The 13381-nt window shown below is 48.3% G+C and overlaps 1 protein-coding gene across 1 annotated transcript in view; it reads right to left on the reverse strand.

Annotated features, from left to right (window-relative positions):
- The window catches only part of LOC110508253 (piezo-type mechanosensitive ion channel component 2), a 149101-nt gene that overhangs the window by 117582 nt on the left and 18138 nt on the right, over nucleotides 1–13381 (reverse strand). The window contains exons 4-9 of the mRNA XM_036966347.1: nucleotides 11784–12014; nucleotides 11006–11132; nucleotides 9628–9815; nucleotides 8237–8385; nucleotides 6107–6280; nucleotides 22–371 (exon numbers count right to left, since the gene is read on the reverse strand). Of these exons, the coding sequence (XP_036822242.1) occupies nucleotides 22–371; nucleotides 6107–6280; nucleotides 8237–8385; nucleotides 9628–9815; nucleotides 11006–11132; nucleotides 11784–12014 (1219 nt within the window). The remainder of the gene's footprint in view (nucleotides 1–21; nucleotides 372–6106; nucleotides 6281–8236; nucleotides 8386–9627; nucleotides 9816–11005; nucleotides 11133–11783; nucleotides 12015–13381) is intronic.

Here is a 13381-nt window from a genome sequence, read left to right on the forward strand (position 1 = left end):
GAGGTAGTGTGTTCTGTATACCTGAGGTAGTGTGTTCTGTGGAGGGCTCTGGCTCAGTTCCCACACTACAGTCGCCACTCTTCCCCTGAGGTAGTGTGTTCTGTATACCTGAGATAGTGTGTTCTGTGGAGGGCTCTGGCTCAGTTCCCACACTACAGTCGCCACTCTTCCCCGGCCCTGAACTGGATCTGGACTCAAAAGACTTGTTGAACGACCGACACGGGTCTATAGACTGACAGAGTCCTCCTTTCTGCTTCATCCCTCCATTCTTCTCCTTCATCGGGTTTCTCTCCTCTTCCTCCTCCCGTATCACTCCTTCTCCAGAATAGAGCATGGTGATGTCAGCCAGGCTTCCATCCTGGTGTACCAATCTGGGGCGGGAGACGGTGTTTAGATTCACAACAACACACGACACACACACACACGCAGTATCAAGCAGATGTTAGGATGGGAGTAACAGCCGTGTGTATATGGCCACTAACAGCAGAGCAGAATTAAACAGCATCGTGTTCCATATAAAGCAATAAGCACATTCCTGGCATACTTCAAAATAAAAGTCTGTATTACACTCTGGCTTACTTCAAAAATAAAAGTACGTTTTACACTCTGGCATACTTCAAAATAAAAGTCAGTTTTACACTCTGGCATACTTCAAAATAAAAGTCAGTTTTACACTCTGGCATACTTCAAAATAAAAGTCAGTTTTACACTCTGGCATACTTCAAAATAAAAGTCAGTTTTACACTCTGGCATACTTCAAAATAAAAGTCAGTTTTACACTCTGGCATACTTCAGTTTCTTCTTCTCTCAATATAGATCAATGGTAATAGGAGAGAAGAGAGGGAGACACCTGGGCTGCACATGAAATGGCACCCTACCCCTATAGACCCTGGTCTAAAGTAGTGCACTACCCCTAAGGGCCCTGGTCTAAAGTAGTGCACTACCCCTATGGACCCTGGTCTATTGTAGTGCACTACCCTATGGGCCCTGGTCTATTGTAGTGCACTACCCTATGGGCCCTGGTCTACTGTAGTGCACTACCCCTATGGGCCCTGGTCTATTGTAGTGCACTACCCCTATGGGCCCTGGTCTATTGTAGTGTACTACCCTATGGGCCCTGGTCTATTGTAGTGCACTACCCTATGGGCCCTGGTCTATTGTAGTGCACTACCCCTATGGGCCCTTTTCTATTGTAGTGCACTACCCTATGGGCCCTGGTCTATTGTAGTGCACTACCCCTATGGGCCCTGGTCTATTGTAGTGCACTACCCCTATGGGCCCTGGTCTATTGTAGTGCACTACCCTATGGGCCCTGGTCTATTGTAGTGCACTACCCCTATGGGTCGTGGTCTATTGTAGTGCACTACCCCTATGGGCCCTGGTCTATTGTAGTGCACTACCCTATGGGCCCTGGTCTAAAGCAGTGCACTAATATAGTATAGAGTATAGGGAGCCACTTGGGAAGCAACTCTAAACAGAATATCTCCCTCAGTCTCAGGCAATGTGTCATAGGATCGGAGGTTAGAGGTCAGGGTTGGCTTGCAGGTCAGGGCAAGCATTTAATTTCTCATTGGAGATTCAGACTTACTTGCTCTGTGGAGGAAAACATGTTTCCTTGATGCTGCTCAGATAACAACAATGTTACAGAGAGAGAACGATAAACACAGGAAGGAGAGAGAGAGAGAGAGAGAGAGAGAGAGAGAGAGAGAGAGAGACAGAGAGAGAGAGAGAGAGAGAACGATAAACACAGGAAGGAGAGAGAGAGAGAGAGAGAGAGAGAGAGAGAGAGAGAGAGAGAGAGAGAGAGAGAGAGAGAACGATAAACACAGGAGAGAGAGAGAGAACAATAAACACAAGAGAGAGAGAGAGAGAGAGACAGAGAGAGAGAGAGAAAGAGAGAGAGAGAGAGAGAGAGAGAGACAGAGAGAGAGAGAGAGAGAGAGAGACAGAGAGAAAGAGAGAGAGAGAGAGAGAGAGAGAGAAAGAGAGAGAGAGAGAGAGAGAGACAGAGAGAGAGAGAGAGAGAGAGAGAAAGACAGAGAGAGAGAAAGCAAAGAGATTGTCAACAAACAGTTGATTGACAGACACAGTGTAGGTCACAGATCATTAGGTTGGTGCTAACATGCTACTACAGGCCACAGAAGACCAGGGGAACAGTTTCAAGGAAAGGATTTGGTTTTTGAAGAGGAACGTGCTACAAGGGAAGGGAAGGGCGCGTTTTGGAGTGTTTTAATACTAATTTTCAGGAGAGTAGAAAAGAAAGTATGAGGCAAGGCTTTCAGACAATAACAGACTGCAAAAGACCCGGCCGTGAGCTGCCCAGTGACGCAGAACTCCCAAACGAGCTAAATGCCTTTTATGCTCAATTCGTGGAATATAACACTGTGCCTTGCGTGAGGGCTCCTGTTTTCCGGATGACTGTTATCTCACTCTCCATGACCGATGTGAGAAAAACAGGTTAACAATCACAAGGCCAGAATACCCAGGGCGCTTTGCGGTCAAGGGTGGTGCAGTTGCCATACCAAGCGGTGATGCAGCCAGTCAAGATGCTCTCGACGGTGCAGCTGGAGAACTTGCTTGGAGGTTAACAGTGTTTTTTCAGGTAGTGTAGGTTGGCTTGGAGGTTAACAGTGGTTTTTCAGGTAGAGTAAGTTGGCTTTGAGGTTAACAGTGTTTTTATTTAGGAGAGTAGGTTGGCTTTGAGGTTAACAGTGGTTTTTCAGGTAGAGTAGGTTGGCTTTGAGGTTAACAGTGGTTTTGTGTGTACCAACAGGGCTGTAGGACAGGGCTGTGGGACAGGGCTGTGGGACAGGGCTGTAGGACCAAACTGTTTCAGAGGGAAGGTAGGTACCAGGGCAGGGAAAGACAGGGCTGTAGGACAGGGCTATATGACAGGGCTGTGGGACAGGGCTGTGGGACAGGGCGTAGAACCAAACCGTTTCAGAGGGAAGGTAGGTACCAGGGCAGGGAAAGACAGGGCTGTAGTACAGGGCTGTGGGACAGGGCTGTGGGACAGGGCTGTAGTACAGGGCTGTGGGACAGGGCTGTAGGACAGGGCTGTGGGACAGGGCTGTAGGACCAAAATGTTTCAGAGGGAAGGTAGGTACCAGGGCAGGGAAAGACAGGGCTGTAGTACAGGGCTGTAGTACAGGGCTGTGGGACAGGGCTGTAGGACAGGGCTATTCAGATGCTAGGGGGCTGAAGGTATAGAGGATGAGAGAAGAAGAGATGATGGAGAGGAGAAGTTGACTGAGGAAGAGGAAGGTAAATCAAACTAATAGTGGGGATGAGGATGGAGGGAGGGAACGTGGGAGGGAGGGAAGGATGATGGAGGGAGGGAGGGAACGTGGGAGGGAGGGAAGGATGATGGAGGGAGGGAACGTGGGAGGGTGAGGGGTGGTGGAGGGAGAGAAGGATGATGGAGGGAGAGAACATGGGAGGGAGAGAGGGATGATGGAGGGAGAGAGGGATGATGGGAGGGCGAGAGGGATGATGGAGGGTGGGATGGAATGTGGGAGGGAGGGATGATGGAGGGAGAGAACATGGGAGGGAGAGAAGGATGATGGAGGGAGGGAGGGAACGTGGGAGGGAGGGATGATTGAGGGGGGAACATGGGAGGGAGAGAAGGATGATGGAGGGAGGGAGGGAACGTGGGAGGGAGGGATGATTGAGGGAGGGAACATGGGAGGGAGAGAAGGGTGATGGAGGGAGGGAGGGAATGTGGGCGGGAGGGATGATTGAGGGAGGGCACATGGGAGGGAGAGAAGTATGATGGAGGGAGGGAGGGAGGGAGGGAGGGAGGGAGGGAGGGAGGGAGGGAGGGAGGGAGGGAGGGAGGGAGGGAGGGAGGGAGGGAGGGAGGGAGGGAACATGGGAGGGAGAGAAAGATGATGGAGGGAGGGATGGAACGTGGGAGGGGGGATGATTGAGGGAGGGAACATGGGAGGGAGAGAAGGATGATGGAGGGAGGGATGGAACGTGGGAGGGAGGGATGATTGAGGGAGGGAACATGGGAGGTAGAGAAGGATGATGGAGGGAGGGATGGAACGTGGGAGGGAGGGATGATTGAGGGAGGGAACATGGGAGGTAGAGAAGGATGATGGAGGGAGGGATGGAACGTGGGAGGGAGGGATGATTGAGGGAGGGAACATGGGAGGTAGAGAAGGATGATGGAGGGAGGGATGGAACGTGGGAGGGAGGGATGATTGAGGGAGGGAACATGGGAGGGAGAGAAGGATGATGGAGGGAGGGATGGAACGTGGGAGGGCAAGAGGGATGATGGAGGGAAGGAGGGAATGTGGGAGCGAGGGAGGGACATGTGAGGGAGGGAGGGAACAGAAAGCAGGCAGTTACCCACCTATTCATGATCAGATACACACGGCCATTGACTTTAGCATTACTGTATGAGGAGAGGTAGGAATGGAGAGATGACCGAGGAGGAGGAGAGATGACCGAGGAGGAGGAGAGATGACAGAGGATGAGGAGAGATGACCGAGGAGGAGGAGAGATGACCGAGGAGGAGGAGAGATGACAGATGGCAGTAGATTAGAAAGACAAGGGAAGCAGAAAAGAGGACGGATGATAATCAAGTAGGAAATGGATGAGAAACCAATAGACCACCACACAGACCACCACACAGACTACCACACAGACCACTACACAGACCACCACACAGACCACCACACAGACCACTACACAGACTACCACACAGACTACCACACAGACCACTACACAGACCACCACACAGACTACCACCACACAGACTACCACACAGACTACCACTACACAGACAACCACACAGACCACCACTAAACAGACTACCACTACACAGACTACCACACAGACTACCACGACAGAGACCACCACTACACAGACTACCACTACACAGACCACCACTACACAGACCACCATTACACAGACCACTACACAGACCACCACTACACAGACCACTACACATACCACCACTACACAGACTACCACACAGACCACCACACAGACCACTACCCAGACCACTACACAGACTACCACACAGACCACTACACAGACTACTACAAAGACCACTACACAGACCACCACTACACAGACCACCACTACACAGACCACCACTACACAGACCACTACACAGACCACCACCACACAGACCGCCACTACACAGACCACCACTACACAGACCACCACACAGAACACTACACAGACCACCACTACACAGACCACTACACAGACCACCACTACACAGACCACTACACAGAACACTACACAGACCACTACACAGACCACCACTACACAGACCCCCACACAGACCACTACACAGACTACCACCACACAGACCACCACACAGACCACTGCACAGACCACCACTACACAGACCACTACACAGACCACCACCACACAGACCACTACACATACCACCACTACACAGACCACCACACAGACTACCACTACACAGACTACCACCACACAGACCACCACACAGACCACTACACAGACTACCACACAGACTACTACACAGACTACCACCACACAGACCACTAGAGTTTCATAATTTCTCAGTGTGAGAGAAACCCCTTAAATGAGGTAGTTATAATGACAGCATGATATCAGAACCCCAGACCACTACACAGACCACTACAGTTTCATCATTTCTCTGTGAAATAACCCCCTAAATGAGGTAGTTATAATGACAGCATGATATCAGAAACACAGACCACCCAGTTAATCCCAGGACATAAACATGTCAAAATTAGTTAAACCATTTCTGGGCTCAGAGCCAGTCACCCAGCTCACCTTTAGATTCTGCCACAAACTCATGTTAGCACCCCAAACTAATGCCCAGGCTTTAGCTCAGTGGGTTAACCTAGTCTATAGCAGTATCAGGGTTCAACCCCCAGTCAGCTCATCTGTAGATGGTGCTGAAACTCATGTTAGCTCCCCAAACTAATGCCGAGGCTTTAGCTCAGTGGGCTAACGTAACACATGGTTCAAAACCCCTGGTCTGTCACTCAGTCTCACCTGTAGATGGTGCTGAGACTCATGTTATCTCCCTGTATTGACAACTAGTCCTAAACTTTAGCTCAGTGGGCTAACACAGTCAGTCACTCAGTCTCACCTGTAGATGGTGCTGTCCTGTTTTTGGGACACATCCTTCAGGTCCGTGAGCAGCAGGAAGTGGTCGTGGAAGTAGTGAAGGTGAAGGATACACACCAAGAGGAAGGAGGTGGGGATGAAGATACGTGTGAAGAGCATCGATACGGAGAACTGTTCTAGCCCCAGGTCCTTCAGTCTGGAGAGAGAGGAGGGGAGAGACAGAGACCATACCATACATCACATCTCAACCCCAGGTCCTACAGCCAGGAGACAGACCACATCATATCTCAACCCCAGGTCCTTCAGTCTGGAGACAGACCACATCATATCTCAACCCCAGGTCCTTCAGTCTGGAGACAGACCACACCATATCTCAACCCCAGGTCCTTCAGTCTGGAGACAGACCACATCATATCTCAACCCCAGGTCCTTCAGTCTGGAGAGAGAGAAGAGGAGAGACAGAGACCAAACCATACATCATATCTCAACCCCAGGTCCTTCAGCCAGGAGACAGACCACACCATATCTCAACCCCAGGTCCTTCAGCCAGGAGACAGACCACACCATATCTTAACCCCACGTCCTTCAGCCAGGAGACAGACCACACCATATCTCAACCCCAGGTCCTTCAGTCTGGAGACAGACCACACCATATCTCAACCCCAGGTCCTTCAGCCAGGAGACAGACCACACCATATCTCAACCCCAGGTCCTTCAGCCAGGAGACAGACCACATATTATCTCAACCCCAGGTCCTTCAGTCTGGAGACAGACCACATCATATCTCAACCCCAGGTCCTTCAGTCTGGAGACAGACCACATCACATCTCAACCCCAGGTCCTTCAGTCTGGAGAGAGACCACATCATATCTCAACCCCAGGTCTTTCAGCCAGGAGACAGACCACACCATATCTCAACCCCAGGTCCCTCAGTCTGGAGACAGACCACACCATATCTCAACCCCAGGTCCTTCAGTCTGGAGACAGACCACATCACATCTCAACCCCAGGTCCTTCAGTCTGGAGACAGACCACATCATATCTCAACCCCAGGTCCTTCAGTCTGGAGACAGACCACATCACATCTCAACCCCAGGTCCTTCAGTCTGGAGACAGACCACATCACATCTCAACCCCAGGTCCCTCAGTCTGGAGAGAGACCACATCATATCTCAACCCCAGGTCCTTCAGTCTGGAGACAGACCACATCACATCTCAACCCCAGGTCCTTCAGTCTGGAGACAGACCACATCACATCTCAACCCCAGGTCCCTCAGTCTGGAGAGAGACCACGTCATATCTCAACCCCAGGTCCTTCAGTCTGGAGACAGACCACATCACATCTCAACCCCAGGTCCTTCAGCCTGGAGACAGACCACATCACATCTCAACCCCAGGTCCTTCAGCCAGGAGACAGACCACATCACATCTCAACCCCAGGTCCTTCAGCCTGGAGACAGACCACATCACATCTCAACCCCAGGTCCTTCAGTCAGGAGAGAGACCACATCACATCTCAACCCCAGGTCCTTCAGCCTGGAGACAGACCACATCACATCTCAACTCCAGGTCCTTCAGTCAGGAGAGAGAGGAGGGGAGAGACAGAGACCAAACATCATATCTCAACCCGAGGTCCTTCAGTCAGGAGACAGACCACACCATACATCACATCTTTCACTAATGCAGGACTAAATGTATAGAGAAATGTAGGTGTCTGAGCATTGCAAATGTTCTCTTTAGCAATCTTGTGAACTTTAGGGTCAGGGGTCAGGACTCACTTCTCTTTGCTCATGCCAGTCATGTTAGACCAGAAGGGTAGAGAGGGTCAGGGGTCAGGACTCACTTCTCTTTGCTCATGCCAGTCATGTTAGACCAGAAGGGTAGGGAGGGTCAGGGGTTAGGGGTCAGGGGTTAGGACTCACTTCTCTTTGCTCATGCCAGTCATGTTAGACCAGAAGGGTAAGGAGGGTCAGGGGTTAGGGGTCAGGGGTTAGGACTCACTTCTCTTTGCTCATGCCAGTCATGTTAGACCAGAAGGGTAAGGAGGGTCAGGGGTTAGGGGTCAGGGGTTAGGACTCACTTCTCTTTGCTCATGACAGCCGTGTTAGACCAGAAGGGTAGGGAGGGTCAGGGGTCAGGGGTTAGGACTCACTTCTCTTTGCTCATGCCAGTCATGTTAGACCAGAAGGGTAGAGAAGTCTCAAACTGGAAGGTGTAGACCAGGACGAGGACCAGCATGGTGTAGACCACCACAGACATCCAGAAGTACTTCAGGATCCTCCTCCAGTACTCATAGTGCACCTGGAGACAACACACACACACAGACACACAACACACACACACAGACACACACCAGGTTGGTTTAAATGTTTTACTGTGCTGTTTCCCCAGACCTTTGGGGTTTGAGCTGGGGGGACAGGGACGTTCATCCCTCTTACTGTGTTGTTTCCCCAGACCTTTGGGGTTTGAGCTGGGGGGACAGGGACGTTCATCCCTCTTACTGTGTTGTTTGCCCAGACCTTTGGGTGAGGGATTTAACATGTGTAACATCCTGTGTATACAAAATGGAATAGCCTTCATTTCTCAGAACAAGAATAGACCGACGAGTTTCAGAAGAAAGGTATTTGTTTCTGGCCATTTTGAGCCTGTAATCGAACCCACAAATGCTGATGCTCCGGATACTCAACTAGTCTAAAGAAGGCCAGTTTAATTGCTTCTTTAATTAGCACAACAGTTTTCAGCTGTGCTAACATAATTGCAAAATGATTTTCTAATGATCAATTAGCCTTTTAAAATGATAAACTTGGATTAGCTAACACAACGTGCCATTGGAACACAGGAGTGATGGTTGCTGATAATGGGCCTCTGTACGCCTATGTAGATATTCCATGAAAAATCTGACGTTTCCAGCTACAATAGTCATTTACAACATTAACAATGTCTACACTGTATTTCTGATCAATTTGATGTCATTTTAATGGACAGAAAAATGTGCTTTTCTTTCAAAAACAAGGACATTTCCAAGTGACCCCAAACCTTTGAATGGTAGTGTGTGTGTGTGTGTGTATCATGCATGCCTGTTTCTATATATGTGTGTGTGTGTGTGTGTGTGTGCGTGCGTGCGTGCGTGCGTGTGTGTACCTGAAGAGGAGGAGCATCATGTAGATGATCTTATACATGACCATGTGTGTGTGTGTGTGTGTGTGTGTGTGTGCGTGCGTGCGTGCGTGCGTGCGTGTGTGTACCTGATAGAGCGCCACACAGAAGAGGAAGAGCATCATGTAGATGATCTTATACATGACCATGTGTGTGTGTGTGTGTGTGTGTGTGTGTGTGTGTGTGTGTGTGTGTGTGTGTGTGTGTGTGTGTGTGCGTGCGTGTGTGTGTGCATGCGTGCGTGTACCTGATAGAGCGCCACACAGAAGAGGAAGAGCATCATGTAGATGATCTTATACATGACCGTGTGTGTGTGTGTGTGTGTGTGTGTGTGTGTGTGTGTGTGTGTGTGTGTGTGTGTATGTGTGTGTGCATGCGTGCGTGTACCTGATAGAGCGCCACACAGAAGAGGAAGAGCATCATGTAGATGATCTTATACATGACCATGCGTCCCTCGAAGCTGACGAAGAAGAACATCCCTCCACAGATATAGATCCAGTATTTCACCAGCATCTCCATCACCATGTTCCCCAGAACCTGCATGATGTCCTGCTCCCCTCCTTCCTCATCCTCCTCTTCCTCTATAAACAAGGTACCAGACAGGAGATACCGGGTAAGTGGTCCTACATGATGAATTGTACGTAAATGATAGCAGTGTGGACAACAGGATGTAAATGATAGCAGTGTGGACAACAGGATGTAAATGATAGCAGTGTGGACAACAGGATGTAAATGATAGCAGTGTGGACAACAGGATGTAAATGATAGCAGTGTGGACAACAGGATGTAAATGATAGCAGTGTGGATAACAGGATGTAAATGATAGCAGTGTGGATAACAGGATGTAAATGATAGCAGTGTGGATAACAGGATGTAAATGATAGCAGGATGTAAATGATAGCAGTGTGGATAACAGGATGTAAATGATAGCAGGATGTAAATGATAGCAGTGTGGATAACAGGATGTAAATGATAACAGGATGTAAATGATAGCAGTGTGGATAACAGGATGTAAATGATGGCAGTGTGGACAACAGGATGTAAATGATAGCAGTGTGGACAACAGGATGTAAATGATAGCAGTGTGGATAACAGGATGTAAATGATAGCAGTGTGGACAACAGGATGTAAATGATAACAGTGTGGATAACAGGATGTAAATGATAGCAGGATGTAAATGATAGCAGTGTGGATAACAGGATGTAAATGATAACAGGATGTAAATGATAGCAGTGTGGATAACAGGATGTAAATGACAGCAGTGTGGATAACAGGATGTAAATGATAGCCGTGTGGACAACAGGATGTAAATGATAGCAGTGTGGACAACAGGATGTAAATGATAGCAGTGTGGATAACAGGATGTAAATGATAGCAGTGTGGACAACAGGATGTAAATGATAGCAGTGTGGATAACAGGATGTAAATGATAGCAGTGTGGACAACAGGATGTAAATGATAGCAGTGTGGACAACAGGATGTAAATGATAGAAGTGTGGACAACAGGATGTAAATGATAGCAGTGTGGACAACAGGATGTAAATGATAGCAGTGTGGACAACAGGATGTAAATGATAGCAGTGTGGACAACAGGATGTAAATGATAGCAGGATGTAAATGATAACAGGATATTGTAGCATTTGCTAGGCTTCAGCTCAGCGGGCTAACACAGTTTTGTGGCATGCAGGAAACCCAGATTTGAACCCAGTCGGTCACACATGATAAAAACAGTATGTTGTTGAGCAGCTGTGATATTGGTTCTGACCCTTCTTCTTCTTGGGTTGGTTATCCACATGTACGTCTGTGAGTACAGCATCCTCCTCTCTCTGCTCCTCCTGTCTCTCTGTCAGAGTCTGTATCAGCAACAGCCAAAAGCTCAACAGGCATAGGATCTAGAGACAGACAACAGACAACAGACTTCATTACTGACACAGGAAGTACAGACAGCAGACATCATCACTGGCACAGGACGTACAGACAACAGACATCATTATAGACACAGGAAGTCTCTACCTGTTTACTCAGAACAGTTCTGTCTCTACCTGTTTACTCAGAACAATTCTGTCTCTACCTGTTTACTCAGAACAGTTCTGTCTCTACCTCTTTACTCAGAACAGTTCTGTCTTTACCTGTTTACTCAGAACAGTTCTGTCTCTACCTGTTTACTCAGAACAGTTCTGTCTCTACCTGTTTACTCAGAACAGTTCTGTCTCTACCTGTTTACTCAGAACAGTTCTGTCTCTACCTGTTTACTCAGACCAGTTCTGTCTCTACCTCTTTACTCAGAACAGTTCTGTCTTTACCTGTTTACTCAGAACAGTTCTGTCTCTACCTGTTTACTCAGAACAGTTCTGTCTCTACCTGTTTACTCAGACCAGTTCTGTCTCTACCTGTTTACTCAGAACAGTTCTGTCTCTACCCGTTTACTCAGACCAGTTCTGTCTTTACCTGTTTACTCAGACCAGTTCTGTCTCTACCTGTTTACTCAGAACAGTTCTGTCTCTACCTGTTTACTCAGACCAGTTCTGTCTCTACCCGTTTACCTTGGAACCCAGCTGCCTGAAGGGCACGTCCATCTTGAGGAAGAGTCCAGGTACGGGCTCCAGCAGCTCAAAGCTCCAGATGTACTGCAGCACAATGAGCAGGTTCCCATAGAGCACCATGAAGGGAGAGGTTAGCATGGTGTAACGACGACGGTCCCTCACCATCCACAACATACACGACCACATCAGGAACACAAACGTCAGCCAGCTAACATACGTGATGCTCCACGCCTGGGGAGGGAGAGACAGAAAGAGAGAGGGGGGGGGGGGGGGGGGGGGGGGGGGTGGTAACAGAGAGAAGATCCAGATCTCAGGGAATTAGATCAAAGTTCTCAATTGGTACAAAATATTTACTGTACACACTACAAGTACTGAGGTTTAAAAATAAGCTCAACTGGACACCTTAATGAGGCAGTGAATTAACTGAGAGATAAACAAACAAAATATCACAAAGTGATGGCTTTTACAATGGATTAAACATGTCAAAGATAACGTTATATAAATACAAACACTTCTTCACCTGCATTGCTTGCTGTTTGGGGTTTTAGGCTGGGTTTCTGTACAGCACTTTGAGATATCAGCTGATGTACGAAGGGCTATATAAATAAATTTGATAAAGCACGCAGGGCATTCTACGACATTAAAAAGCTAATTAAAATACCTATTAAAATTTGGCTAAAACTAATTGAACATGTCATTGAACCAATTGCACTTTATGGCAGCGAGGTGTGGGGTCCACTTGCAAAACAAGATTTCATCAAATGGGACAAACACCCCATTGAAACCCTGCATGCAGAGTAAGATTCTCCTATATGTCCAGAGGAAAACTACAAACAATGGATGCAGGGCAGAATTAGGTCAACATCCACTAATAATAAAAACTCAAAAAAGAGCAATTAAGTTTTGGAAACATCTAAAATACAGTGACCCCCTCTCATATCATTACCAAGCTCTGCAATGCCAAGAGCTGAGCAAAGAAAAGAGTCCCCTCATCCAGCTGGTCCTGGGGCTGAGTTCACAAACCTGTTCTACTAACACACTGAAGCCTCAGTCCCCTCATCCAGCTGGTCCTGGGGCTGAGTTCACTAACCTGTTCTACTAGCACACTGAAGCCTCAGTCCCCTCATCCAGCTGGTCCTGGGGCTGAGTTCACTAACCTGTTCTACTAGCACACTGAAGCCTTAGTCCCCTCATCCAGCTGGTCCTGGGGCTGAGTTCACTAACCTGTTCTACTAACACACTGAAGCCTCAGGACCAGAACATCCAGCTGGTGCTGGGGCTGAGTTCACAAACCTGTTCTACTAACACACTGAAGTCTCAGGACCAGAACATCCAATCAATCAGGATAAACCAAATTACAGCACAGTCAAAACAACACTACATTTCTTATTGGGAAAGACAAGCACAAACACAAAGCAAAATGCAGTGCTATCTGGCCCTAAATAGACAGTACACTGTGGCTAAATATTTGACCATGGTTGTGATCAAAACCTTAGAAAAACCTTGACAAAGTACAGGCTCAGTGAGCACAGCCTTGCCATTGAGAAGGGCAGACACAGGAAAACCTGGCTCCCTGTAGAGGAAAGGCTGTACAACCA

The sequence above is a fragment of the Oncorhynchus mykiss genome, chromosome 28, assembly GCF_013265735.2.
Source record: "Oncorhynchus mykiss isolate Arlee chromosome 28, USDA_OmykA_1.1, whole genome shotgun sequence".
Lineage (NCBI taxonomy): Eukaryota > Metazoa > Chordata > Actinopteri > Salmoniformes > Salmonidae > Oncorhynchus > Oncorhynchus mykiss.